The 27280-nt window shown below is 40.6% G+C and overlaps 2 protein-coding genes across 2 annotated transcripts; one reads left to right on the plus strand and one right to left on the minus strand.

Moving 5' to 3' along the window:
• The first annotated feature begins 224 nt into the window (after window positions 1-224).
• On the plus strand, window positions 225-10416 carry LOC146986994 (ATP-dependent RNA helicase DDX19B). Its single transcript, XM_085775927.1, has 12 exons — window positions 225-493; window positions 2119-2158; window positions 2269-2349; window positions 2475-2610; window positions 3069-3161; window positions 3331-3433; window positions 4817-4931; window positions 5050-5227; window positions 6169-6406; window positions 6549-6711; window positions 7632-7823; window positions 7941-10416. The coding sequence occupies exons 1-12, from the start codon at window positions 437-439 to the stop codon at window positions 8000-8002; spliced, it is 1458 nt and encodes a 485-aa protein (XP_085632053.1). The 5' UTR covers window positions 225-436; the 3' UTR covers window positions 8003-10416.
• pusl1 (pseudouridine synthase like 1) lies at window positions 8106-26897 on the minus strand. The gene is made up of 8 exons (XM_085775928.1): window positions 26524-26897; window positions 26370-26430; window positions 25145-25332; window positions 21493-21642; window positions 18444-18614; window positions 11763-11817; window positions 11381-11543; window positions 8106-10648 (listed from the first exon to the last, which is right to left on the minus strand). The coding sequence occupies exons 1-8, from the start codon at window positions 26610-26612 to the stop codon at window positions 10584-10586; spliced, it is 942 nt and encodes a 313-aa protein (XP_085632054.1). The 5' UTR covers window positions 26613-26897; the 3' UTR covers window positions 8106-10583.
• Window positions 26898-27280: the final 383 nt, after the last annotated feature.

A 27280-nucleotide genomic window follows, 5' to 3' on the forward strand; every position in this document is an offset into this window, starting at 1 on the left:
ATCTTTAGTTATGTCTCATCTCCTTGGTCAAAGCCACTCAGCTTTGGTTTGACTTGGTGTAAATAATCAAAAACGGAGTTATCTGCTTTTGCAAATGAACTCTTCAATATTATCATATAAAATAATATTTCTGTTTTGATTTAAAACGCTGGTGGCGTGTGGTGTCCGGGTAACTTGTGGTGGTGTTGGGTGGGAACCAATGTTGTGCGTCGTGCCGTGTGGGCGCCGCTCCCTTTTCCAGCCGGACGCCCTGAGCCGCTGCACAGCGCTCGGGTCTGGGCCACACGCCGCCATTGTGGGGGGAAACACAGTAGTCACTTACTGACTCCGCAGACAGTCCGCAGCTAGCATTTTAGCCTTTTTCCCTTTCCATTTGAGCTGTTCCGAGGAGTTAACAGTTTTAAGAAGCAAACAAGAAAGAAAAACAGTCTCCACGATGGCTACGGACTCCTGGGCCCAGGCGGTGGACGAGCAAGAAGCCGCGGCGGAATCGGTAAAAACCGAAACTTACGCAACACGAGCTACCGTGTTGTTAGCTTTGTTAGGAGAGGAGGAGGAGGAGGATGCTCTGTGTGGCCTAACCCCCCCTAAAAAAAAACAAAAAAACAGCCGCTCAGCATTAATTTTTGGCACTTGAAATTATCCGACGACGCTGTTTTCATGGAGTAGTTTTGACTCTGTGTCGTGGTTTAGTTTTGGTGAGAGTTTAATCAACGTGTGAACAAGAATTTACCCGGTTGTGTCCGGAGCTAAAGAAAGTTAGCTGCTGCTGCTGCTGCTGCGTGCTCACTGAGTTAGTAGCTTAGCACTTTAGCACAAACCAGGGCTCCAGGTTTTGCCCCTAACTGGGGGGCATTTTGTCCCCAAAATTTGAGACAGTGCGTGTTAATTTACTTGCGAATGTGCAGCCAGTAAATATGATGTGATTGTCACTGTTGTATGTTCATTCTTCATGTTTGATAACAGGTTAAACACAGAGGCAGAGAACATATGGATTTAGGAGTAAAATGTGGGAGAAGTGCATGTTATAATCTCGTAGTGTTTTGTCCCGACATCAACATTTTGGTATCGACACCGGTACCAACATGTGTTGCGATACTTTTCAATACTTTTCCAAATGAAGTGAGAACACAAAACATGTCTAAATTTTCTTTAGTTTAATAGAAAATCCTAATATATAAAACTAAATAGCAGGCTTTTCTTATTGCACCCCAAAAAACAATTTAAGAACTGAATATTTATAAAGTATTAAATGGCTAAATGTCCATATAAAAGTTTGTAACTTCCTTGTAGAGATCTTGCATGTGTGCATTTACAGCTCCGACCACTCCCAGTTAATCATAAATCAGCATCACTACCAATGTTTGAGGATCATAAATGTTTAAGACTTTATAAGACTTTATGCCATGAATGTTTATACATAACTATTCAGGGCTCCAGACTAACTTCAGAGCACACTGCCCACAAACTTAAAAGTTAAAGCATGCAAGCAGAAAATTGAGGGGCACAGGCACACACCGTTAATCTACTTGCAGAGCAACTATTCACATTTCTAATTCATGATCCTCACACACATTGACCTACCACCTGGGAAAGAAAGCAAACAAAAAAACGCATGTTTGTACACACACATATATATGTGTATAACATTTATAAAATAAACAAAGGCTTGAGCTTCTTTTGTAAATCATATTTATCAATAATAATAGTTTAATGCCATTTTTCTTTTTTGATAAGATTGAGGGCATTTATGAAACGAAGAAATTCGTTATGAAACATGTAAAAGAAACCTAGGAGTCGATTTTTTTTAGAAATTCGCACTTTACACAGGATGAGAATATTGTTGATGAGAAAGTCATCTTCCAAATTGTCTGTGACAAGTCTGTGTTCTGAGAACAGATTCAACGATTTATGAAGACAGTCATGAATATCGGACCACAAAGCATTAGAGAACTTGCAAAGGAAAAAGCAACCTAACCAAACAGCCAAAATAGCTCATATGAAGGTTTAATAGTCAGTTAGTTAGTACCACAAAATATAATATGAGAGACCGAGCCTGACTGAACGAAAACACACACATCACAACTAATCTTTAACTTCTATTGTTCCTCTTTACAGATCGGTAGCCTTCAAATAAAAGACAAACCAGAGGAAAATGGTAAGTTTTTTTTAAAGCTGCGATGAAGTTGGTCAGAAAACAAAGACATTTCAACAATGTTTATGGCGTAAATACTGTATGTGTAATATCATTTTTTAAAATGTTACCAGGAACGGCTGCTAATGCGACAGACTCCACAGCTGCAAAGTCAGAAGGTGACGGAGAGAAGTCGACAGATGACGACGATAAAGGTGCGACATGTATTATTTATATGTTGCAGAAATAGTCTTGATATATTCCCCACTTGTCTCTCTCTCTCTCTCCCTGGAGTTCAACCATAACGGCAATCCGTTGTTTACTTTCGTTTCTCCCCCAGAGGACAAAGCGGCACAGTCGTTACTGAACAAGTTGATCCGGAACAATCTAGTCAACAACACGAATCAAGTGGAAGTTTTGCAGAAAGATCCCAACTCTCCACTGTACTCTGTCAAATCCTTCGAGGAGCTACGACTGTAAGTGTTTTATTTTTCTTTTCTTCTATGCATTGCTGATGTTTTTCCACAGTATTTTAAGATATTAGTCATTAGTATGAAGTATGGTAACATGTAGTGAAAAGGTTGATTTACAGCTAAGAAACGTTTTATTGACAGATATTGTGATTTCACTGAATTAAAAAATACAATCCATAAATGAAGACACTGTGCAAGTTGTGCGTTTTGGTAGGTTTTTTTTTACCCAGCAAACCTCTGTGATTGTTTGCAGCCCCTGTGATTTGCACTTTGCCTTTGGCCATATTGCAATTTCAATTATATTCTGATTACTCATGCAGCCCTGTTTTAAAGGCATGTGAGCACCTGCTGAAATGTGTGTACTAAAAAACAAAAGTTGTGAGTCACTTCACAAAGATGTAAAATAAACGAAGCGCTGCAGAAATGACAGTTTTTCCTCCTGTTTCCTCCTGTTTCTGCAGCAAACCTCAGCTACTTCAGGGTGTGTACGGCATGGGTTTCAACCGGCCATCTAAAATCCAGGAGACTGCCTTACCAATGATGCTGGCTGAACCGTGAGTATCCTTTATTACACTGCATGCAGATGTTGTGAAGTCGCTAAAAATGTCTCCCCATTTACAGATATTACATAACTTGAATAATAATTTTCTACCAGCATGACAAAATGTGAGGCGCCATGGCTAAAAAAAACAACCTAACTCCCTGTTTTTTTTTTTTCTTTAGTCCACAGAATTTGATTGCCCAGTCGCAGTCAGGAACAGGGAAAACAGCTGCCTTTGTCCTGGCCATGCTCAGCCACGTAGACCCCAACAACAGATATCCACAGGTGAGCACAGTCACTTACATCACTGTTACAGAGATTCTCAACTTAAAATCTGAAGTTTTTTGACTTTTGAGTATTTGTATTTCTTATTTCTGCCTCACTTAATTTCACTATAATGATTTAATGCTGATAACTATCGTTTAGGTTTTATCCGATACCGGTGTCAAACAAGTACTTTTGAAACGGTGCCTGAACCGGTGTTTAAAGAATGGAAAACATACAAACTTTGTCCTAAAACGGTGCCTTTTCATTTTTAAAGGGACAGTATGGGACTTTATTGGCTTTTTATTGACAAAAATCAAATATCGCTTTCATAAATACGTATTTCACTGAAGTGGAATCGCGCCCGCATACAAACGAGCGCTTTCTCGTACCTTAGAATGAGATGTTACAAGTCGTTACAAACATACAGGGGAGAAAGTTTTCCAGACAGCGCCTGTTAAAACTGTCACCACCGTGTAGCTAGTGTGAGGAAGGACGGAGGCACTGGTGTTGCCTTCAGGTGCAGTCAGACACCTGAATGACGCCGTGAGTGACGCCGTCGGCAAACCGACTGGATGTTATTTTACTCAACGAGAGAAAGCCGGTAAAACGTGGGTCAGGTAAACAATACGACATCGCCATGACAACATATTGTCACGCCTGTATTGTTTTGCCTCGTGCTGGCGGACCGTTTGTTTACATAGAGGCTTGTTTATCCTGATACATGCAGCGTGTGTTGTTTTTCTGACTTCTGCCCGAGTTTACGTAAACGCAACAGCAAGAATACGTGCCGACATGCAACCGCACCGCTAGATGGGGGTAAATGTCACATATTGTCCCTTTAAGGCATTTTGTCACGTGGAAGTTGAACAGAATATTAATTTAATTAGCCTAATATAAATACAAATAAGACTTAGGGAAAAAATTACCAATATAAATTTTTTTTTTTTACAACAAACTGTTATAATTATCATAACAAAAACTGGAGTGTATCAACACCAGCAGCTTGTGTCGATGACTGTTTTTTCTCGGCGATGTTATTACACATACACACACGCTGCTGTGTAACGCCACATCCATTGTACTGTGATGCCACGAGGCGCATCGCTGCAGCAAATAAACAGGCAATTAAAAAAAAACGTTGCTTTTACCTGCAGCTCTACTCGCACACAACAAAAACTGACGTGACGACACGTGTAGCACAGCAACAGAGCTAAAGGGGCGGTTCGTCTAGTTGAAAATTCTGTTGCACCGAAATCCGCATTGCTTTTCGCTCTGGTTACTAACATTTACGTCAACACCGGTTCCATTATGGTAGCGAGTATCGGTACCCATCCCTACTGATAACTTGAGCTTAATGACTATTTTATCACTCATCTCCCTCATCTCGTTTCTCTCCATCAGTGCCTGTGCGTCTCACCCACCTATGAACTGGCACTTCAGACTGGTAAAGTGATCGAGCAGATGGGCAAACACTACCCCGAGGTCAGACTAGTCTACGCCATCAGAGGGAACAAATGTAAGTGATTCACTGCTTTTCACAGAGCTGCACCGTGTCAGAGATTGAACCGCTCCCGCCGATGCAAACTGACGTATGTCCGATTGACGGGACCTTTGTTTTATTGCCTGTGTTTCAGTGCAACGAGGCTCAAAGCTGCAGGAACAGATCGTCATCGGCACACCCGGCACCATGTTGGACTGGTGCAGCAAGTTCAAGTTTATAGACCCCAAGAAGATCAAGGTCTTTGTGCTGGACGAGGCGGACGTCATGATCGCCACACAGGGTCACCAGGACCAGAGCATCCGCATCCAGAGGTCAGTGGAGAAAAACCTGAAATAGAAATACTGCAAATCTAAACCCTATCATTCAAGGTTGTTTATTCACACACACACACACACACACACACAGTAATTTAATTTTTAGCTTTTTCTTGAAAATGGAGATGGACGTCTCCACCTTCAAGCTCTCATCTAGCTCGTTCCAGATCTGCGGCCCTCTGCATGCAAAAGACAGTCTAGTTCTTTTTAATCTTCTTTTTTTCTCCAGTAATTAGGTGTTACTTATCTTGTAAATTAGGGGTGTAACGGTACATGTATTCTTCCCGTGCCGTCACGGTACGAGGGTCACGGTTCGGTGCACACAGTCACACGACGAATACGTCTGAGTGAAAAAAAAAAGTCGAGTCCTCACTCCAATCTAGGTGGCGGTAATGAGCCTCAAAGCTGCCACAACCGTCATAACAGACGAAGAAGAGAAGTGATGAGAGTGTGAAGTTAGAGGTGCTGCCTGCTTCATTTTTCTTCTTTATTCTCAGTGAAACACAACAACGTATCCCGCTGCTTTTAAGCCTCTTGACATGCAGTCACAGACAGGACCAGAAACATCACCAAAGCAACTGGCATCTAGTCGGTGTAAACAAACATTGATGTTAGTTTCTTGTTTTGTTTTGTTTGTAATAGGTCAAGTGCAAGTTTTTCTCCTCTAGAATTATGGCATGATATCACTCCTAATGCACTTGTTTAATTTTATATTCTTTTATATATTTTTTAAAAAACTTTTATAACACAAGACAGATTTTAGTTTTACATTCAATTAGTGTCTGTTGTACCAAAACGGTACCGAACCGTGATCCCTGAACCGAGGTACGTACCGAACCGTGACTTTTGTGTACCGTTACACCCCTATTGTAAATATATTTCTTCAAGTTGATTTTTTTTGTGATTTACTCTTTAACCCTCTCTTCCCCGTCACACAGGATGCTTCCCAAAAACTGCCAAATGTTGCTGTTCTCGGCCACGTTTGAGGAGACGGTGTGGAACTTCGCCCAGCGCATCGTGCCTGACCCCAACATCATCAAGCTGAAGAGAGAAGAGGAGACGCTGGACACCATCAAACAGTACTACGTGTTGTGTAACAGCAAGGAGGAGAAGTTCCAGGCGCTGTGTAACATCTACGGCGCCATCACCATCGCTCAGGCCATGATCTTCTGTCATGTGAGTTCACACAGAATCAGATTTAGTTCATTTATTATGACTGTTTTTAACTTTTGTAGCCTACTATTATTGCTGTTTAGCCTTTTGTTAAGCAAATATGTTGTTGGTTGTTGAAACGCACTCGTCTCGTTTTGTGATGCAGACGAGGAAGACTGCAGGCTGGCTGGCGGGGGAGCTTTCCAGAGAAGGCCACCAGGTGGCGCTGCTCAGTGGCGAGATGCAGGTGGAGCAGAGGGCCGCCGTCATCGAGCGCTTCAGGGACGGCAAGGAGAAGGTGCTCGTCACTACAAATGTTTGTGCTCGAGGTAAGCACCGCGAACGGGAAGGATAAATGTAATGTGATTATAACTGTTGCATGGTCATTCTCCACTATTGATCGTAGTTTTAACACAGAGACAGAGGAAATATGGATTTAGGAATAAAATGTGGGAAAAGTGCATGTTGCATTTGACCATGTGGTCTCATTACAAACCTTACATTTTACTTTAGCTTTATCTACACCCCATTTTCTAGCAGTCAGCTTGGTCTTAGATGTATTTTAAAGGAATAGGCAAATTGGCCCATTGCCATAATCCCTATTAGTTTTAGGAGTAGGTTCATTACCTTTAAGCTATTTTTAGAACGGCGGAGCAGAGCCGCAAGCTGCTACAGAGGTAAATTCATGCAAAACAGCTGATGCACGTTCCCGTCGGGGGCAGTTTTTCAGCAAGCAGTCTCTGCATTTACCTCTAAAACAACTCCGTCTGGTAACGTTCTGTTATTATCTCATAGCGTGGTGAATGTGCAGGTCACAACTTGTCCACCAGAGCGTTGTGGAGTTGTTGGATTGGGTATTTGATGAGTTTGATGAGGGAAACCAAGAAATCCCATTAGTCTCCGTAACATAGCTCTGAGCAGCTCACAGCTCTGCTCCGCCATTTTAAAAATGGCTTTCAACAAACCTACTCCTAAAACTATAGGGATCATGGCAATGGGCCAATCTGACAAAATGTTTAACTATCCCTTTAAGGATCTCACAGACTTGCTCCTTTACTGGAGAGATGAACCAACATTTTAATTCCACATTTCCTCAGACAGTATCGTGTTTACCTGTAACATTTCCAAACTAGTGGTTTGCTCGTCCTCTTTCTGCAGGTGTTGTGGACCTTTATTTAGGATTGAACTACGTGGCTCCAATCACTGTAAATAATAATAATAACCGTCTCTCTGCCTATCTTACACCCAGGTATCGATGTCGAGCAGGTTTCCGTGGTGATCAACTTTGACCTGCCAGTGGACAAAGACGGCAACCCCGACAACGAGACGTACTTGCACAGGATTGGTCGCACGGGTCGATTCGGCAAAAGGGGGCTGGCCATCAACATGGTGGACAGCAAGATGAGCATGAACATCCTCAACAGGATCCAGGAGCATTTCAGTAAGTCTGACAACAGCTGCACACACCTCTGATGATAAAGTGAATTTTTAAATACTGTATCTTATTATTTGTCTTCTAAATGAGCCCTTGCATGTCGTGTGATCTTTCCCTCTACAGGTAAAAAGATTGAAAGACTAGACACAGACGATCTGGATGAAATCGAGAAAATCGCCGGCTAAAGAGGATCGTGATCGCATGACGACGACGTCGGCGGCCTCGACTTCTCCCACCTCCCCCCTCTTTGCTCCCCCAACAACTGTACGCTCCTACAGTGTTTTATGCTTTTTATTTCTTAGCTGTCAGAGGACAGAGCAGAACCACAAACACAACAGCATATGTTTACACGTGGATGTCTCCTCTCAAGACGAGTGTTTTGTCTCTGGAACATACCCACCTCACTCTTTGTACTTCTTTAAATAAAGTCTATGAGTTTATAACTGTGTATCATGATGCAGGCATAGTTGACTCTGTTTTACTGAATACACATGAATTGAAAAAAAAAAAACACTATTTGGTGTTGGCTGTAGTGGTGGCATGATACAAAAGAGATTCACAAAAACACTGATAGAGAAATAACAATCTGTATGTGCCACTTTGATTTTTAAAGAACAAAAGTATAACTGAATGTAACCATATCATGTAGATGATTACAGCTTTTTTTATAATAACTATTATTGTGCTTTTGTTGAATCTACCAAAACCAGTACAAAGGGTGAAGTTGGGTATGCTGCTCCCAGTCGGTAGTTAAAATCATTATTATTATTAAGATTATGTTATTATGAGATGGTGTTGGTTGGGTTTCAAGGGTCTATGCAAACTTATCAACCTGTGATAGCTATTATCAACTACTGTCAACTTATACTCACATAACACAAATTAATCCAGAATTAACCTCAGCTTTAGCATCAGGGTGTGTAGTCAAATGCCAAAAAAAAAAGGCTGTCTAGAGTGATAATACACCACTAACTCCAAGGTCATGGAATTTTTTTTTTTTTTTTGGTGTTTTCTGTGTTTTTAACCAGTAAGCAATCATCAGCCAACCACACATCTTTACATGCATGTTATTTATGTCATTTAAAGTAAAAAAAACAAACAAAATATCATGGCCATTATCAGGACGAGGCTTGGCGTCACTTGCTGAGTAATAATAAGTCTTCTTTTTTTTCTCCTTCATCTGTCTCGTCAAAAAACAAAACAAAAAAAACAACCTCATTTTAATTCCCAACGTGGCCGTTAAGGTCCGTTGTGATCAGTTTCCCTTTGTGTCTCACTGTCCCACACAATCTTCTCAATCAGGGTCTCAATCAGTTTGACTTTAGCTCAGCTACATTCTTCACCCAGACTGTGCTGTTAACTAAGGATTGTGAGTTTAAAAAATATATATATATACTATACGCAATGCCTTCCTCAAGTGCATTATATATAGATATGATTTTTGTTATTGATATTCTAAGACATTGGGCTTACTATTCTGACTAACACTTGAAATTTTGATTATATATTGAATTATGGAGGCGTCTTTAGGGATTGTGTGAATTATCTTATTCTTAAAAACCAAATGCTGAATTGACTTGAGGACCAGAGGACCTATGCCAATCAGATTCACTGTGTTGTTCCAACATGGTCGCATGGTTAGGAAACATGTACTTGTGTACATATGTTAAAAAAAAAAATAAAAAAAATTTAGGTTAAATAAATAGCGTTAACTATTGACACTTCTAAGAAGTGCGAAAACATTCCTCATGAGGTTCAATTTTGACAGACGCAGCACTTCGAATGCGGTGAGCCTAAATCAGTTTTAACATTGTTATCAGTGGGTGACTGGACAAAAATTAAGGAAACGTTATTGTTGTTATTGATGATAATGATGTCTGGTGTGTTTTTTGATCAATGCGCTGGAACATTTCAATGGGCAGTGATTGGTCAGTCTGAACCTTCTACAAACCTCATCTGGCTCCCACCGGCACCGAAGAAGACGGCGACGACGACGGCTGCCGGTGGAAGTCCGGTTTTAATGGACTGTTTACGGACAACTTGCTGACAAAAATTCACTCAACTCAGTGAGCAGATGCAGCCAAATTAGAAGCGAGCGAGTGTTGTTGAGAGTCCACGATGAATAAGTCCGTGCAGACTTTTTTTGGCTAAAGAAGCAGTGTATGCAGTTTTTATTTGGACATTTGGATGTATACATTATCAGCAAAAGAGAGAGAGTGTGTATATGTGTGGGTGCGCGTGTGTCTGTGTGTGTGTGCACTTTGTTGATCCATAATGTAATAAAAAAAAATTACCACTGTACGAGAGCCATGGACACAAAAAGCAGCAGTTTTGGCTATAGAGCTTAACACTCCTCTCCACATGTTGTATACCTATGTTTGATAATTGTGCGAACCTACAAAAACCCAGTTCATACATGTACACGTAGGAGTAATAACTGCCTGACCTGACCAGGCTTCGAGCAAGTTGTCTGTTGTAACCTGAAGGTAATGTGTAGACAATGATAGGTTCAAGGTGTGTGGTATTCTGTAGCTGAGCTGCGTTCATGGACACAGTTATGTATTCTTAATATGTTGAATTAAAGGAACATATAGATGTCCATCTGTATTGTAGTCTAACGCTTATTTCTGGAAGCGCACAAGAGTTGTAATGTTTGTTTTGGCGTTTTTTTTACCAGGTAAAGAGGAACACATAAATACAAAAAACTTTATTTCAATCAGTACACATATGGAAATACATAAACATGAATGAATTGTTCAAGTAGCATCAATCGTCTGAGTTTTCAGTGGAAATAAGTTGCTCCTCTGAGGTGTGTTGAGAAAATTTCAAGTCTAAAGAGGTAAAAAAAGAAAGAAAAAGAGGTGATTAAAAGAATAGTTCACCCAAAATTCAAATTGCACTCATTATCTACTCACCCTCATGTCGACTAAGGGCTGGGAGAAGTTTCAGATTTACAGGGGGTCTCGGCGTAGCAGTGCATGTCCATATAACGGTTGCAAATGGATACCACTTTTCTTCGTAACAAAAAGACACACCAAAAAACACCCAAATACCTCCATGCTGCTCGTATGTAATGTCCGTCTTGTATTGAAGCCCCGAAATGCGAAATTGTTCCGAAAAAAATTAAATAAGTCTATAATTCAAGCTTGTTTTGTAGCGGAAGCTTCTCGAAGCTCCTCTTCCTGGTCCGTCCAAATCTTGCGCGATTTGCACCGGCGTCAGTGCGATTACTGACTTCAATACAAGACGGACATTACATACGAGCAGCATGGAGGTATTTGGATGTTTTTTGGTGTGTCTTTTTGTTACAAAGAAAAGTGGTATCCATTTGCAACCGTTATATTGACATGCACTGCTACGCCGAGACCCCCTGTAACTCAGAGAAGCCACGGAGGACTCTGAAACTTCTCCCAGCCCTTAGTCGACATGAGGGTGAGTAGATAATGAGTGAAATTTCAATTTTGAGTGAACTATCCCTTTAATCTGAAATGTGTCACTTTACCTGAGCTGCTGTGTGTTTGATATTTCAGATGTTCATGTTTTGCATGTTAAAGCCTCCTCACCTGCAGCTTTGTAGTCCACCCTGGTGAGGAAGAGGCCGTGAGCCGGAGCAGCCAGACCCTGAGGGTAGGCCAGAGAGTCCTGGGCGTCTAATACGTCCTTCAGCTGGGACACTGTGAGCCGTCCCTGTCCCACCGCCACCAGGGCCCCTGTCATCCTCCGCACCTGGAGCACGGGGAACAAATTTACATTTTTTTTTTTTTTTTCACATTTTAGGCTGAATGAGCCTTTTAAATATGATGAAGGAGGACTAAGAGATTTTTCAGGCGTCACCAGCAGATGGCGATAGAAAGTCAGAGTGAAGAGCTACACAACCACACACTGTGGTTATGTGAGCACAGTAAATACATCAAGAGGATGTGTTAAAGAAACTTGAGGACACACCTGTCTGTAGAGGAACGATCTGGCCCTAAAGTTCAGCTCCCAGATTGGGATGTTCCTGAAAAAAAAAACACAAAACTACTGTCAATTTTTCACAAACATAAAAACTGTATGTGCGTGCTCATTTAAAATCACAGCTGTTTACTTTTTGTGCATAAAGGCTTTAAGGCAAGGCAAGTTTATTTTAAAAACAGGAAAACAGTTTACAACATGGAATATGAGATAAATGAAGATTGTTCAGTCAAGGAAGCGCTGATGGAGGCAGCTTCTCCGTGCGCAGGCTGGGCTGTAGAAAGGGGAAATTAAAGAGGTTCCTGCATCATGTCTGTTATGTCACTTAAGACGTGTCCACAACACTTGTAAATGCTGAATAAATCGCCGAAGGCACAGAGTCTGCTCGGCATCACTGACTGAGTGTGGCGAGCAGCAGAGAGGTTAAACACTGCTACAGGGTTAAAGTGTCACTTCACCAGCAGAAACAAAATCATGAGCGGCTGTCAAATGCAATTCTCAGTCAGTTCTCAGATAAGTTTATTGTCGTACAACATGTTAAAACTTAAAGGATCCATAATGTTATTCCGGTACAGATATGCATACAGGATAAAATTAAAAAAAAAACGGATAATAATAGATGGTTAAAATAGCCTCAGAATAAGATAAACCAAGCAGCCAAGTAGTCACAGCAGTGCAAAGTGCAAAGAGGACCGACCAAGTTCATAAGCCTCAGAGCCTCTGGGAAGAAGCTGCTTAGCTTAGCTTGGTAGCTTAGCTTTATTTATTTCATTATTTAATTATTTAAAAAAAAGAAATATTCAGTCATTATTGGAGAGGAGGAAAAAGGACTACGAGGAGTTTCGAAAAGCGAAGTGTTTTCACACTACATTTCCCTCTGTACGCACGGTGAAATTCTTTGACCGGCACAACACGGACGAAAGCGAAAACATTTGCCAAGAATGTTTTCATTGATCAAGAACGAAAGTCGGAGGTTTGAAGACGATCAGATACCGTCGTAGTTCCGACCATAAACGATGCCAACTAGCGACCCGGCGGCGTTATTCCCATGACCCGCCGGGCAGCGTCCGGGAAACCAGGAAATGCTGGGCGAGTCGACCACTAAATAATAATATCAAAATAACCATAAAGACAAAACAACATATTTATTGAAAATGGACCCATTAACAAGTGGGTAACGTAGATTCATCCATATTAATATGAGACTCTTTTATAACCAAAAACAAACTCCTCAGGGTTTCTTTAAATGAAAAAAAGAAAAAAAAATCTGTTTCCTATCTCCCTGGACCTGAAAACCTCAAAGTGAATCACTCCTTTCAAATTAAAGAGGTTCCTGCATCATGTCTGTTATGTTACTCCTCTTTATCTCTCTTTTGTTACACATTTCAATGCCTCCCTCTCTCCTCTCTCTCTCCTCCCTCCTTTCTTCCCTCTCTCCACTGTGTGGACAGAGTCGGAGGCTGATGTGACATCCATTCTTCTGCCAGACATCAGATGAAGTCCGGGCCTCTCTTCATGCAAAGATTTGTTTAAATGTCACATGCTGAATACGCCACTGCAGCTTAGGCCCAACGGGATTATGGGTAATGCAATTGAAAACATGGATCTGTGTTTTTTTTTTGTATGTGTGTGTGTGCTATTTGACATTCAATTTCTTTTCTTTTCACTGATGCTTGTGGCCTCAGTGTTTAAGTGACTGACTTGATATTTTGGGGAGAAAAGGAGCGAAGTGAGCAAACAGGCGCACGGAGAGAATTGGGTCAAATGCAAATTTGACTCAGTGCTCGCTGTCTGATTACATTTGACATGTAAGGAGTGCAGAGACGGATTCATACGGCAGCAGGGCTGTTAGCTTATGGACTCTGCTGAGGGACAGTATCTTTCAGATGAAGCTGGAGCGAGGTGCTCTGTGCCTCACGCTGCAGGAACACACATCTCTACCAAAAACAAATTTACTTTATGTGGTGACAGAGGTAAAGATATAAAGGCAGGAGTGTGTGGTTCGACTTGAACAGCTGCATTTAAAAACTGAATATGAAGCAACAGAATTTTATTTTGTAGTTGAATCCCAACACAGAACGTAATATTATGACATTTTGCAAATTAACCCTGGAACTGTGTTTAATCTCACTGAAACAAAATCAGCTCTGTGTATTTCTAGTTTGAGTTCTCAGAGGCCTGACGTAAGATATAAATGCATATAAATCTACGTGTGTGGATATCTTCTGTCTGGCCTCTGACACCTTTGATTCTCCTTAGCTGTATATTGAGTTCCTAAAAAACCAAGACAGTAAGATCAGGATCCTCCTGGTGTCACCTCAGTCGCAGCAGACTAGACACTACCGTGACTCGCTATTGGAAAGGACCGACTGGTGACCACGCCAACTTCAGTATAAGAAAACAAGTAATAAAAACGAGAGTTAATATTGGTTAATATCAACATTTCTACCACAGGACACAGCTCTTGTGGAGATAATGAATGAAGTTTGAAGTCGGCTGTTATTTCTGGTCTGTGCAGCAATAAACAAAACTTACATGGAGCATCTTTGAGGGATCATCAAAGCAGTTACAGTTCATTCTGAGAGTAACATGAACACCACAATCTAATGTCAACGTCTATTCATATAGTCAAACATTTCACTGAAAATCACTCATTTTAAATTAATTAATTAACAGGTTGTAACTTAACCTTCGTCTTGCGTTAGCTTTCTGTATCTATGGTGTCTTAAATCAGCTGTAAAACACACTAAAAACAATTATTTATCATCTCATTTGTTTCTCATCTCTTGGTTACATTGTTAGGCTTCCTTATCCATGGAATGGTTGGTTTTGCACTTATGATTTCAGTTTAAACTCTAATTATTGTTCTTATCGTTATAACCGGGTCAAAATTTACCCTAACACCATAGATGTTATAATTTTAACCAGAGCATTTTAGAATTTTGTGAAAAAAAAAAATGTTTTATTTTGTTTAAATAGAGGTTCCTGACAAAGTCAAAAAGCCTGGATGCTATAAACAAATTGTGGTAAAAAAAAAAGTGGTACTTTTATGCATTAAAACCTGATAACGGGTCACCAGTGACCCAAACACAAGAGGAAGTTAAGCATTTGAAGGTTAAGCACTTAAAGTTCTTTGATAAAATCTGAAAATCGTTATGTGTTGCACAAGAAAAAACAATACAAAAACTAAATTCCTACATTCCTGTGCTGTACTGTATGTACTATATATGGTATAATTTTAAATACAACCAAAGGATTCTGTGATATCCCACATGTACTCAGTCTCAGTCTGTCTGAATTATTGATGCTAATTAAATTTACAATAAGTCTCCCAACCAGGAGTGAACCCGGTCTTACAGTGAATGTACAGTACGGGCCACCACAAAGCGCTGAAATGGGCACGCTGTTTATTTATGTATGACAATGATGAGATCATCCAATCATCTGTTTCTGGGGGAGGGAAAATGAAAAAAAAAAAAAGAAAAATCCCATATTTTCCGTCCTGGTTGAACAGAGAACAAAGAAGTCAGCGTCACGTACCACACAGCTCCCTGTTTTAGGATCAAAAATTTAGTTCAACCTTTGGCTTTTCAATAATTCACCGCTCGGTTTCTTCTCGTTTTTATCACTGTTACTTAGAATAGTGACCCTCATGAAAAAGTAAAAACACACAGCTCAACTCTCTCTGGCTTTTTTATTTTTTGCCTTCAGACAAAAAACATAAATCTAAAGGCTTCATCTTCCACCATTCACGAGAAATCTGTGGAGAATTTAAAAAAGAAAAAAAGAAACTGTTTATATTTGCTGAAAATTCAGTAATGGACATTTTAGTGCAGAAACACTTTACAGTTCTGCCCTGTTCTCAAGTGTTTACATTGGCTCCCACTCAACTATAGAATCAATTAGTTAAACATTAAATGTTTGAGGCACATGAGAGACGTGTTATTGGAATATAAACCAAGTGAGATCTGCTGATTCATTGAAGATTGTTGAGACAGAGTTCAAACTAGACACGGTGAAGCAGCATTTAGCTGGAACGACCTAGAAACAGAACTGAAATTATCCTTAAATGTGACCGTTTCTCTTCTCTTGTGCCTATGGGTGAGTTCTTTTAAAATACTTTAAAGATGCATTATATGTTCTTTTAAATTATTTTAATGTAAATCACTAATATAATGTTATTTTATGCTCTATATCAGTGGTTCCCAACATTTTCCACTTGAAAATCTGAAGAATGTTTGCAGCCACCCTCCACCCCATTTACAATACGGAGGCCAAATAATGTGTTCTCAGAGCACTTTCTTATTTTGATGATGGGAAAAACACAACAAAACAAATCAATGAAAAAGGTGTTTAGACATGTTGAATATCTTTTTTTTTTTTAACATCTAAAAAATAATTCATATATTTTTATTTAGTTCACAAAAATCATACTACTTTGAAATTATTTGACGGCCCACTTGCAGTACCTTCGCGGCCCACCAGGGGGTCGCGGCCCACAGGTTGGGAATGACTGCTCTATATTCATCTAGCCTCTTGTTTTCTCTCTCCTGTTTGTGTTTGATTGTTTTTATTATTCTCTTTTTAAATGTTTGTTTTTAATGTGTCTGATTTTTTTTGATGTTTTTTTTTTATCATTTCTTTTTATGTAAAGCATGTTGAGTTGTCTTTGTGCATGAAATGCGCTGTATAAATAAAGCTTTGCCTCACTTACAGTCCCTCACAGATCTCAGATTCTCTCGGCCTGATGCTCCACTGTTGTTTGGGGTTCAGGGACGATGTGACATTTAGTCTGAGAGCTGCTGCTGCTGCTGATGCCCGTGTCCATCCATCCTGCGCAACATATCCTCAGGGGCAAATAATAATTAATGCCCATGAAAGTGGTATTTGGCATGAAGAGTGACCCCCATGGATGTGTAATCTCACAGAGCCCACACACTCCCCTCTCCCCCCTGCCCATATCTCTCCAATGGATTAGACTGAATCTTTTAAGCATGTTAATTAACAAAAATGATTCTACCTGTATTATCCAACATGTGTCACAGCTGTGTGGGCTTACATGTCAGATTCTTTCTGGGTTTTTTCTGACTGCAAATCAAGGTCAATCAACACCCTTAAAGCTGTACAGAAAAGAAAAATGAATTTGATTCCACTCTGGGTCATAAAATTAGTGTAATAACTCATCTATCAGACGACGTAGCCCAAACTTTGTGCAAAATTCTATTTTCGAGTAAATCCGGGATGAAAGTGTGGTATTTTTTTTCACATTGGATAATGCAGGCACACGGATTATACGTCAGCCTGCTCACGATTCATCAGCCACTGATATTGGATCCGTCATCCGTCAATCAAACGTCTCAGACAACACACACACACACGGAGCTCGGTCTCGCCCCAAGCTTTGAATATCCCACCCGCTTGATAACGACCAATCAAATTTGTTTTCCTTAGTCGGGTAAACTCGTGCGGCAACGTGTGGAAACTCGTAGAAGGAGGCACGACAAACGGTAATAAAAGGTCATATTTTTTCAAAAAGGTGTATATAAAATTAAAGGAACAGTTATTAATACACAAAAATGTGTAAAAAAAAAATACTTATTCTAAACACAAGTATTTATCTTAAACTCAAAAAACCTTTTATGTTTGTTTGTCAAACAAGTTATGTAGTCACTTGCCCAAAAAAGGGTTAAAACACATTTTGCAGTGATGTGTGTTTTATTTTTAGGACGAACTGTTCTGAACTGGATCTGATTCCGTTCTCACACACACTTCAGTTTGTCAACACTGGACCTGAGTGTGTTTGACCTGTGATTCACATCAAACACTCCACTGACTCTGACTGAGTCTCCATGGAGAGATCTATCTTTTTTTTCTTCTTTCTTCTGGGCTGTTACATGCAGATCTGGCTGAGTGGAGCGACTGTAAATGATTTAAAACTTTGGGCCAACTTCTTCTTCCTCCGCAGAAGCAGCAGCAGCCGTTGACGCAAGATTGAGAAACATGATCTGTCTTTTGGAAGTGGAAAAGCACATCTGTAATCGGGTTTCTTTTTTTCTCTTTTTGCTGATTTGGAGCAATCAGTTCCCTTATTTAAAATTGATTGTTTGACTTTTGAGGAAGTATTTTATGTTTATTCCCTTTTATTGCAAACATCGTTAGTTCAGCACAAAGGGGAAACCGTGAGAGAATTAGTGACCTTTAAATGTGTCGTTAGGCTGATTTTGTTCCTGTAACCTGCTGCAGCTTCATTTTCCATTATATTTCAAGTATTTAAAAACATGATAAAGGTATTTGTAGATGGCAGTTTTATCATCTAACTTTTGAAAAAATGGCAAATAAAAGTATTTCCCCAAATGTCAAATGTCTCCAATATATCATTATCACTCATTTCATCATAAAGCTGCACTAAATCAATATATATCGTAATCAATGGATATAATGTATAGAGAATTACCAGCCAACTCAGCAGTTCTCCTTATGTGACTTTTTAGTGTCTTTCAGTTCACTGTTTTGGTTTTATGGCCAAAAAAGGCTGTAAACCCACTGTTTACATCTATATATGATCTTTTTTACAGCTTGTTGCGTAAGTGGCACAAAGTATTGATGCAACTTCAACGTGATGCCTTATATTTACACATCTTTAAACCATTAGAGCAGGTTGCTACAGCTCACCTGTGGAAGTGCGTGTGTGCGAAAGAGCTTCCTGGTTTAATGTCGGCCACGTCCAGCATCTTGACGGGGTCTTTAAAGGGCAGGTCCGAGCTGACGGCCCTGAAGCTGCTGAAGTTGTGAGTCCCAACCAGCAGGGCAGCGGCCTCACGCATGGCTCCCACATCCAGCTCCCTGAAAAGAGACAGAAAAAGAAGAGTTTTTTTTTTTCCTTTAATTAGTCATCATGAAAAATAAATGCATTTTCTATGGGCCACACAGGTTTTAAAATTAACCTTTGCAGCCTCTTTGCGACCTGTGGTCGGCCTGCAGCAGCAGTGTAATGTGCTTACGACTGGTTTCAGGCCTCCATGTCCCTGCCCTCAATAATAATTTATATAATATGAAATTTCAGAGGCACAAAGCCACGTGAACGAGGAGAGCATGTCGACGAGCGGCTCATTTGAGGGAGAGAGCGAGAGCGAGCCCGGCGCTCTGATTCTCTACAGTCTCATGTTCCTGTCACTGCTTAAATATGATCTGACACAGGGAGATACAGCAAGCAAGGAAATAGATGAGTGTGCTGAGTGACTCACTAATTAAAATCTTAAAGCACTAATTTTAAATTTTGAAGGGAGAGCTCGCCGTGAATGAAGATGTGGCTGAACGCTGCAAAAAATGACCGAGCAGCTCGTCTGTTATTCCCCCGAGCTGTAACGTTATTTAAAAAGATTGAAGTTTAATCTCAGCTCAGCCAATCAGGTTGAGCTATAACTTTTCATCAGCTGGTGTTTGAGTTTTAAGGATTCAGAAAAGGTTGTTTTCAAGTTATAACTGATGCAGGAATAAAATAATATTAACATTTAAATATTAAAAGGTCCTGAAGTGTAATTTGCTTCATATGTTTGTTCATATGTCCAATTGTCCATATACCTGCAAATTCGCGGAAGTGGCATCGCGTCACACTTTCTGTTTAATGCACATCAGCAAGTGTTAGTATGCTGTAACACTAAACTAGAATGATGAACATGGCAAACATTACACATGCTACACACCTGCATGTCAGCAGTATTATTACAACTATGCATCAGTTAGCATTAATTAGCATTAGCACTGTTAGTACTTCAGTATACCTGCACCTCAGACAGCGAAGGCTAAGGGGTCTCAGCTTTATTTTGCATTGAATTCATCATGTATCATGTATATGAAGGTCGATAAGCACAGCTGCTTCGGATTAGAGATGAAATGATGATCAAAGTAAAACAGCAGGAAAAAAGCCAAGATTTCAACTTTCCAAACATGAACATTTGCTGCTTTTCTCTTTGTTATGTCAAAGAGCTTCATTTGTTATGTCCGTGCATTGAATGTTTTGAGATTTTCAACTCTTAGTCAAGTAAAATCGACCTTTCAAACACAATAGCTGGCTGGATTTTGTTCACATCAATGATTTAAAAAAGAAAAGAAAAAAGAAAGCTGCACATGATGATTCACATGTCACACTAGAGGAGTCTGGGATTTGTATCCGCAGCCCCGACTGTGGTTTAGGTTCAGGCTTTGGTTAAATGTGAAGAAACATGTCATGTGTCTGAAATCAGTGTGAACTTTTATTTTTCTCTCCATGAACCAGACTGTTGACCTGAATACAACCATAAAAATTCAAAACAATGCGTAAGACAAGAGGATATTTGTGCAGCAAGATCGAATATCTTTGCAGGAAAATAAAAACCTTGTTGTGATCATCCACTCATATGCTCAGTGTCGATGTATTTGCCACTTGCATAATATGTAAATTAACAGCACATCCTGATCACGATGCAATCTGGTCCCAGGTCTCAGTTGTATATAAATATCATTTCTATGGAGGCAGTGTTGTACTGGTGATGCTTGAGGTTACATTATCTGTTATACCTTTCCAAAACCTGGCACATGCTGTTCCAGATTATTTAGATAATGCAATTCATTTCGCAATAATGTCAATTATTCTGCTGCAGTATCATCGCTGGATTTCAAAGTGTTTCAGAGCCACACATGACCTCTCCTCTTTCAGACTGATGAACCCGCTGCTCTTGTTCTAAGAAATGCACGATTCCAAGACCAAAGTCAGTCTTAAAATAAACAGTGGAGGGGATTAATATTTTTTGCAGTGGGGACGATGGAGGGGGTGTGATGACGAGGGAGAGTCAGATCAAAGAGAGAACGGAGAGAGAGAGAGAGAGAGGCTGCTGAGGCAGAGATGCTCAGGGGTGGAAGGACGAGATGGATGCTGAAAATGAGAGAGGGATAAAGAAGCCAAGACGCCAGAGAGAAAGAGAGAGAGGGAGAGGAAGGAGAAGGAGAAGGAGAAGGAGAAGGAGGGAGGGAGAAGGTTGAGAAAGCGAAAAGAGGGAAAGAGACTGAAAAAAAACACACACACACAGTCAGAGTAATGTGCGTGGGTGTTGTTCTGCATGTGTATAAGCCTGCAGCTTATCTTGCCCTACTTTCCCCCAAAAAGTGGAGAAGAGCCGACAAATGCTCGTACGTACACTCTCTGAAATGTGTTTCTTTACGCTCCCTCTGGTCCAAACGCAGCTTAAAGAACATTGTCCAGGCTGTAAAGCTTCGTCTTGTTCCCATCTTTTTTAACCCCCCCCCCTTCCCCTCAGTCCAACATCATCCCTGCATCCTCTCTATCCCTCCTTCCCTCCGTCTCCTTTGTTTGTTTTTTAGGATGTCGACTCAGATAAAACACTTTGTTTGACTGGCCCTAATTTGCAGTTTCCGGCGTGGCACGTGTGGATTATTCATGTGTTTAACGTGCCATTGTTTCTGCAAGGCTTGGCATGAGCTTATTGAGGATGTGTCTCCAAGTGTGTGTGTGTGTGTGTGTAGGAACCTTGTTATTAGACTGAGCTTGATTTTTATCTTTTAGAGGAAACCATTCATTTATTCATTTATTTGTCCACCTCAGAAGACATAATGAGGGAGGACGCTCATTTTCAGTGGTGCAGCAGTGGTAAAGACACAGAGAATCATCAGGGAGGATGAACAGACGGACGAGACAATGAAGAGAGAGCGGCCAACGACGACTCACGTGTTGCGGAGGCTCCAGCACAGACACTGGTCCGTGAGGGGAAGTGGAGAGTGGCGGGAGATCCCCAGGGCGACTCGGTAGACGTAGGTGCGAGACTCGGCGCGGAAACGGGCGTGGAAGTCGAGAGGCACGCGGTGAGCACGGGTGACCCTGGGAAAAAGAGAGGGGAAGAGGAAGAAGAGGAAGAAGAAGCAGTTGCAGTTAAAAGCTCATGAATCCATTCAGGGCCTGAAGAGCTTTAAACTCTGCGTCTGAAACTGTAACGAGCAGCAATTTCTAATTCATAGTGTTCATTAATACAACATGCAGCTAATGCTCTGCACTGGTATTAAAAAAAAAGACACAGACATTAATGTGAAATGTTTGATTTCCACACAAAAACTCAACAACAAACCATCGTTTCAGACAAAGCGAAGTCTCCAGACACAGATGGTGCTAATACTCTACATTTTTTGTGCTGCCAGCAAGAAACGCTGTGCAGAAGTCATTGTCCAAAATGCCAACGTAGCAGCTTTTTGCACAAAAGGCACACCCGCTGTCACAGAGCTGAAATGGCTGCCAAGAGACATGAAGAGCCAAAACGCTTCTGCTCACACAGTTAGCATCACAACACACTGAGAGGCCGAGGCTCTTTGATGTGAGTCCAGCAGGGCGACGGTTAACAGTGGACACACACACACACACACACACACACACACACACACACACACACACACACACACACACACACACACACACACACAGACAGGCAGAGATGGATCATAGAATAGAACAGGAAACAAATCCTTTCATGATCAAATCAGTCAGTGCGGATCGATTCATGAGTTCTTGCATTTCTGATCAAAGCTCGACTCCTGAACTTGAATCACTCTTTCAATGTTCAGCTCTGTGCAAAAAAAAAAAGAAGCAACAAACCAAAATGTGCTCAAACATCAAAGATCTACAGAAAGATTTAACACATGGGGATTGAATACATTTCAACCATGTTGTTAAATTTTCAGACTTTTTGTAGTTTCAAGCTCCTGCGATAATTGAGTGAGTTGGCGCTGCAGGAATCAACATGAAGTCTGTAAACTTTAAAAATGTTAAATGAGTCAGTGTCGGTCTTTATGGAAATATGTGATTTCTATGAAAACGCTGGCACACGGCAAATCATTTCTTCTTTACTACACGACCATTCACTGGGTTTTCAATCAGATTATACAGAAAAAAAGGTGATTATATCTGAAAATATTCAAATGTAGATTGTTTTGTTATAAATGTCTATTTATAAATAGCATATTCACATTTAAAGCTGAAACATATAGAGAATTGTGCAGCCTTTTCCTTTGTTAATGCTCTGGATTAAGATGAAACCATGTTCAGTGTTGTCAGAGATGTAACGCACAGTAACAAGTGGGAGATCCTTCATGTGTACCTACATCTGTAAAGCAGAAGAACAAAGAGCTGCAGCCAGCTGTGCAAGTCTGACCATCACTGCACAAAGCACATCACCACCACTAGCACCGTATTGTGCTCGTCCACACATGCCTGTGCCTGCACACAGTAAACGCACTCATGCATTGTGTGCGTTACAGAGGAGGAGATAATGAGCAGTGAGGGGCGCGGGAAGCAGAGAGGAGGACATGGAATCTATGAGAACAAACTGTAATCAAGTACATGCATTGTGCACATGCATGTGAAAGTCTATGTGTGTGTGTGTGTGCGTGTTTTTGTGTGTGCATGCATGTACGCCTAGTGTGCACAGTGAGAGAAACTAGGTTACGTTTCCAGGGGAGGAGATTGGGTGTGACACGTGGCAGAGGAAACCCTTGCGTTTGCCTCCAGCGCCTGCTCCAATGCGAAGTGACAGCCTTTGCCTGGCCCCCAAACCACACACACACTCACACACTCAAACACGCACACACACACACTCAGGCACACACACACACACACATAAAATTTTCATAAGCAGTCTACAAAGCATGGCCTCACACATTTGGAAACGGGGGCTTTGTTTGGTGTGGCACCGTTTTGCTACTCAGCAGTTTTCCCTGATGGGAAAGGGGCCGTTCACTTCACTTCAGGCTAATTGAAGTCCATTTTCACAGAAAGACGAGAGAAGGCCGAGCAGCAGACATGTGATCTGTACTGACGGCGTTCAGTTGTTTAATTCCTGCTTTGCCCAACGGTCTAATCATAACTGCTGCAACTCTTTTAGCTTTGAAGATGTGAAAAGATGCTTTGTGTTTTTGTCTCCATACTATACTGAGAAGAAGATGTGTGTCATGATGGTCATTTCAATTTATCTCGGTGTGTGCGTTTGTGTGTATTAACAGATGCTGCAGACCATAAAGCAGAGTAGGGATCATCCTTTCTAACCTTCTCTCTGCAGGTTTAGGGATTAGTGGGATGCTGGGAGCTTCCTTTACCTCCCTCCTCCTCCTCCTCCTCCTCCTCCTCCTCTCTCATTGACTCTGACTCCCTTTATCTCTCACTATCCACACTTCAATCTCTCTTCTTGGCCCCGACTCAGTCAAGAAAAGCTGCTGCTGTCCAAATATCACAGAGTGTCACAGCAGACCAAACCAAAGACGTCATAAGAAAGTGATTGTGGTTTTGAATAATGAAAAGATGTGAAAAGACACAACAAAAACTTTCAATCAGGATTTAAATATTCACATACAGGCCTTCTTTAAAAAAACAAACATATTTTTTTCCTTTAAAGGTTCAACAAGTGACCTGAAGACACACCACTATGCTTTACTGTTGGCTGCTAAGCGCTAGAGCAGACATCAGCCTCACAGATCTGCTGCTGGTTTAATGTGTGATTTATTGCTGGAGGCATTTCCTCAGGCGACGCGCGCTTTGTTGTATAGATGTGAGAATAAATGTATAGAGGGATGTTCTCCTTCTTGTGCACTTTACGGTCTTAAACACAAATGTAATGGGGGTTTGTCTGAGAGCCATTGCCTGTGTTTCTCTCTTCAAGAGCAGCAGTGAGTGGATAGACTACATACAAAGATTGCATTGAAATATATACATATCAAGTATATGTGTATATAGTATATGTGTATATTGATATTGAGTTCTTATGTCACCTGCATTAGACACAATGTATTTACATAGTGAATAAAAAAACATGGGAAACACTGTTGATCCTGAAAGAGAAGGGATTCTTTCCACGAGCATGTGTGAACATTATCGCAGCTCATGAAACATGAAAGAAAACATCAATCAGAATGAGATTTGAGGTCCCTGTGACTTTTGATCAGGCTGAAATAGCAGGAGCAGGTGTCTGTAACTCCGTATCCCCTCAGGCGTTCATCACATTTTACACTGTATGACAACAGTGAAATTGCATGACAGTGACACAGCAGAGTAGGTCTCTGTTAAAATCTCTATCAAGACATTTGAAGTCTTGTTATGTGAATTAAATATTCAGACCAATGAGCTCTTTGATTTCATGTGACGTGTTGTTGTTATTGTTGTTCAACAGTCTCATTAAGAAACAGCTCAGCAGCAAAACAACACTGGAAACATTCATGCATTCACTTTAATGATGAGAGAAAGTTTTTTTTTGGAGAACAAAATGAACTGAATTGTTTTCAGGCGACTGTGCAGCTGCATCGTGGAGAAAAGTGTCCAGATGTTCAACCTGAACCAGACTCACCTGATCTGTTCAGTCCTGAGGTGGAAGTTCAGCGCCTCGACGAGAACGTCCTCCGTGAAATGCGGCTTGTTGTCTCTGCGCTGGAGGTCGAAGTGGGCGGAGTTTGAGAGGGCGTGGACGCCTTTGTCTGTCCTGCTGGACACGGACAGAGACACCGGGTTGACGGGCTTCAGCCTCCTTATCGCATCCTGTTCACAGACAAAGAGAAGATCAGAGAAGAGGTGAAAAAAAGAAATTTATAGTTACTCATAGTTTAGTTTACATGATGTGACAAGTAAATTTGTCATCTTCTTATTGTTTATATAAGTTTATTTAATTTGTTGAGCTAATAAAACAATTAAAATGCAAACACAACACATCAAATCTTAAATGAAAAGGAGCACTTTCTGTGCGAATAAGACTAATTTTCCATCTAATTAGCTACAGCAAGTGAAAAACGTTTTTTTGGTTGAAACTTCTGTGTAGATTGGAGCCTGTGGTTTGGGGTTTCTGCAATAGGAAGTGTTTCTATTATTTTGTTCATCCCATTTATATCAATGAAGCTGCAAAAATTACGAAAACATCCCTCTGTTGGATGTAATTCAGATCACAAAAGTTTCTGTTAATTTCAACACCACCGTGTCAAATTTCTGTGACACTTAGAAATCATAAAACTTTCTGTCATTATCAGTTTTATAAAACACATTTTACAACAATAAGGATTCAATTTCTCAGAGGAGGTTATCAAGCTCATCACAGTATTTTGGTGACTGGAGAACATTAAATAAGGAGGGAGGACAAATACACAAGTTGTGCTGAAGTAATAATGATTCAAAAGCAAATATTGCCCTCAGTTGTTACCAAAACCCTGGAGAACCAATGAAGAACAATTTCTCAGCATTACATTCAGCTATAGTTTTTATTTTATTTTATTGCATGTCACTCCTTCTCAGTCTCTCCCCTCATTTCCTCTCAGCTCTCTACTGTCAAATAAAACAGAAAAATGATGTTGCACATTACATTGTTATGCATTATTGTAACAAATAAATACACTATTTTCATATGTCCCAGACTGATTAAATCACCAAATGAAGCAACTTCAAGCACAATAGGACAAATATCATCATCAGAAAATAATCATTTAGATAGATAGATAGATAGATAGATAGATAGATAGATAGATAGATAGATAGATAGATAGATAGATAGATAGATAGATAGATAGATAGATAGATAGATAGATCACCTCCAAGTGGTCCTGGATGCCTCTTCTCTGCAACTGATGTGGAGCCACTTTTACTGCACCACTGCAGAATTAATGATTATCAATAAAACAATCAATAACAGTTCATTATTTCAATAATAAGACACATTTAAATCCTGAGGTGTGTGTGACCTACCTGTACTTTGTTCCAATGTATTGAAAAAAGATGAGGTAACGCGCCCAGGTGTTCATTGTCTCTCCAAATGTGTGACAGGCTTGTATCATGTTTTTACCATGATGACGACACAACAGTTGTAGCCTATTTGTAGTCCGGAAGTGCACTGGAAAACTCAAACTCTGACCCCCAGGACAGCAAGTCAAAGCACGGCTCCAGTCAGCATTTTAATCTCGATATAATCTCCATAAAACTACCCACGTGAAATAAACAAACACGCTGGTGGTTTTTAACACATGTTTGACCTCAGGCTTCCCGTACAACATGTTGTGTCGCATGTGCTGCAAATGAACCACAAAAAACCTCCAGGAGCAGAAATGTCAACAACTCCTCGTATCGTACCCACGTTGCTATAATACATCCATGCTGCTGCTGTCGGTCGGTCGGTCGGTCGCGTTGTGATTGCGTCACGAGCTCCAGCAGAGAGGGTGTGTATGTCGTCATCCACAACTGGCCAGTCGCAAAAAGCATCTGGTGTGAAATCACTGCAGCCAGAGAGCGTACAGTGTGGTGGAGATGTGTCCGCCGAGAGTGGAGGGGAGGAAGGCGGTCAACGAAAGCGACAGAGCGGTGAAAGATGAACAAGTGGCTGTATTTTTTTTATTTTGTTAAACTAAATATCAGCTTTATAATAAAATAAACTATCAGAAATATAAATAAATAGGCTAAAGTTCAACTTCCTAGATAAAAGTAGCCTAAACAATTAATTGATTTCATG

The sequence above is a fragment of the Trachurus japonicus genome, chromosome 5 (assembly GCF_045865225.1).
Source record: "Trachurus japonicus isolate A0001 chromosome 5, Traja_1.0".
Classification (NCBI taxonomy): domain Eukaryota; kingdom Metazoa; phylum Chordata; class Actinopteri; order Carangiformes; family Carangidae; genus Trachurus; species Trachurus japonicus.

Excerpts from the sequence above, each read along its gene's own strand:
- LOC146986994 (XM_085775927.1), top strand. The coding sequence starts at position 437 with ATGGCTACGGACTCCTGGGCCCAGGCGGTGGACGAGCAAGAAGCCGCG. Across the intron at positions 2,611-3,068 it reads TCCTTCGAGGAGCTACGACT|CAAACCTCAGCTACTTCAGG; the intron begins GTAAGTGTTTTA and ends CTGTTTCTGCAG. Across the intron at positions 5,228-6,168 it reads CAGAGCATCCGCATCCAGAG|GATGCTTCCCAAAAACTGCC; the intron begins GTCAGTGGAGAA and ends CCCGTCACACAG.
- pusl1 (XM_085775928.1), bottom strand. The coding sequence starts at position 26,612 with ATGATACAAGCCTGTCACACATTTGGAGAGACAATGAACACCTGGGCG. Across the intron at positions 25,333-26,369 it reads GCATCCAGGACCACTTGGAG|GATGCGATAAGGAGGCTGAA; the intron begins GTGATCTATCTA and ends GTCTGTGAACAG. Across the intron at positions 11,544-11,762 it reads GATCGTTCCTCTACAGACAG|GTGCGGAGGATGACAGGGGC; the intron begins GTGTGTCCTCAA and ends CCCGTGCTCCAG.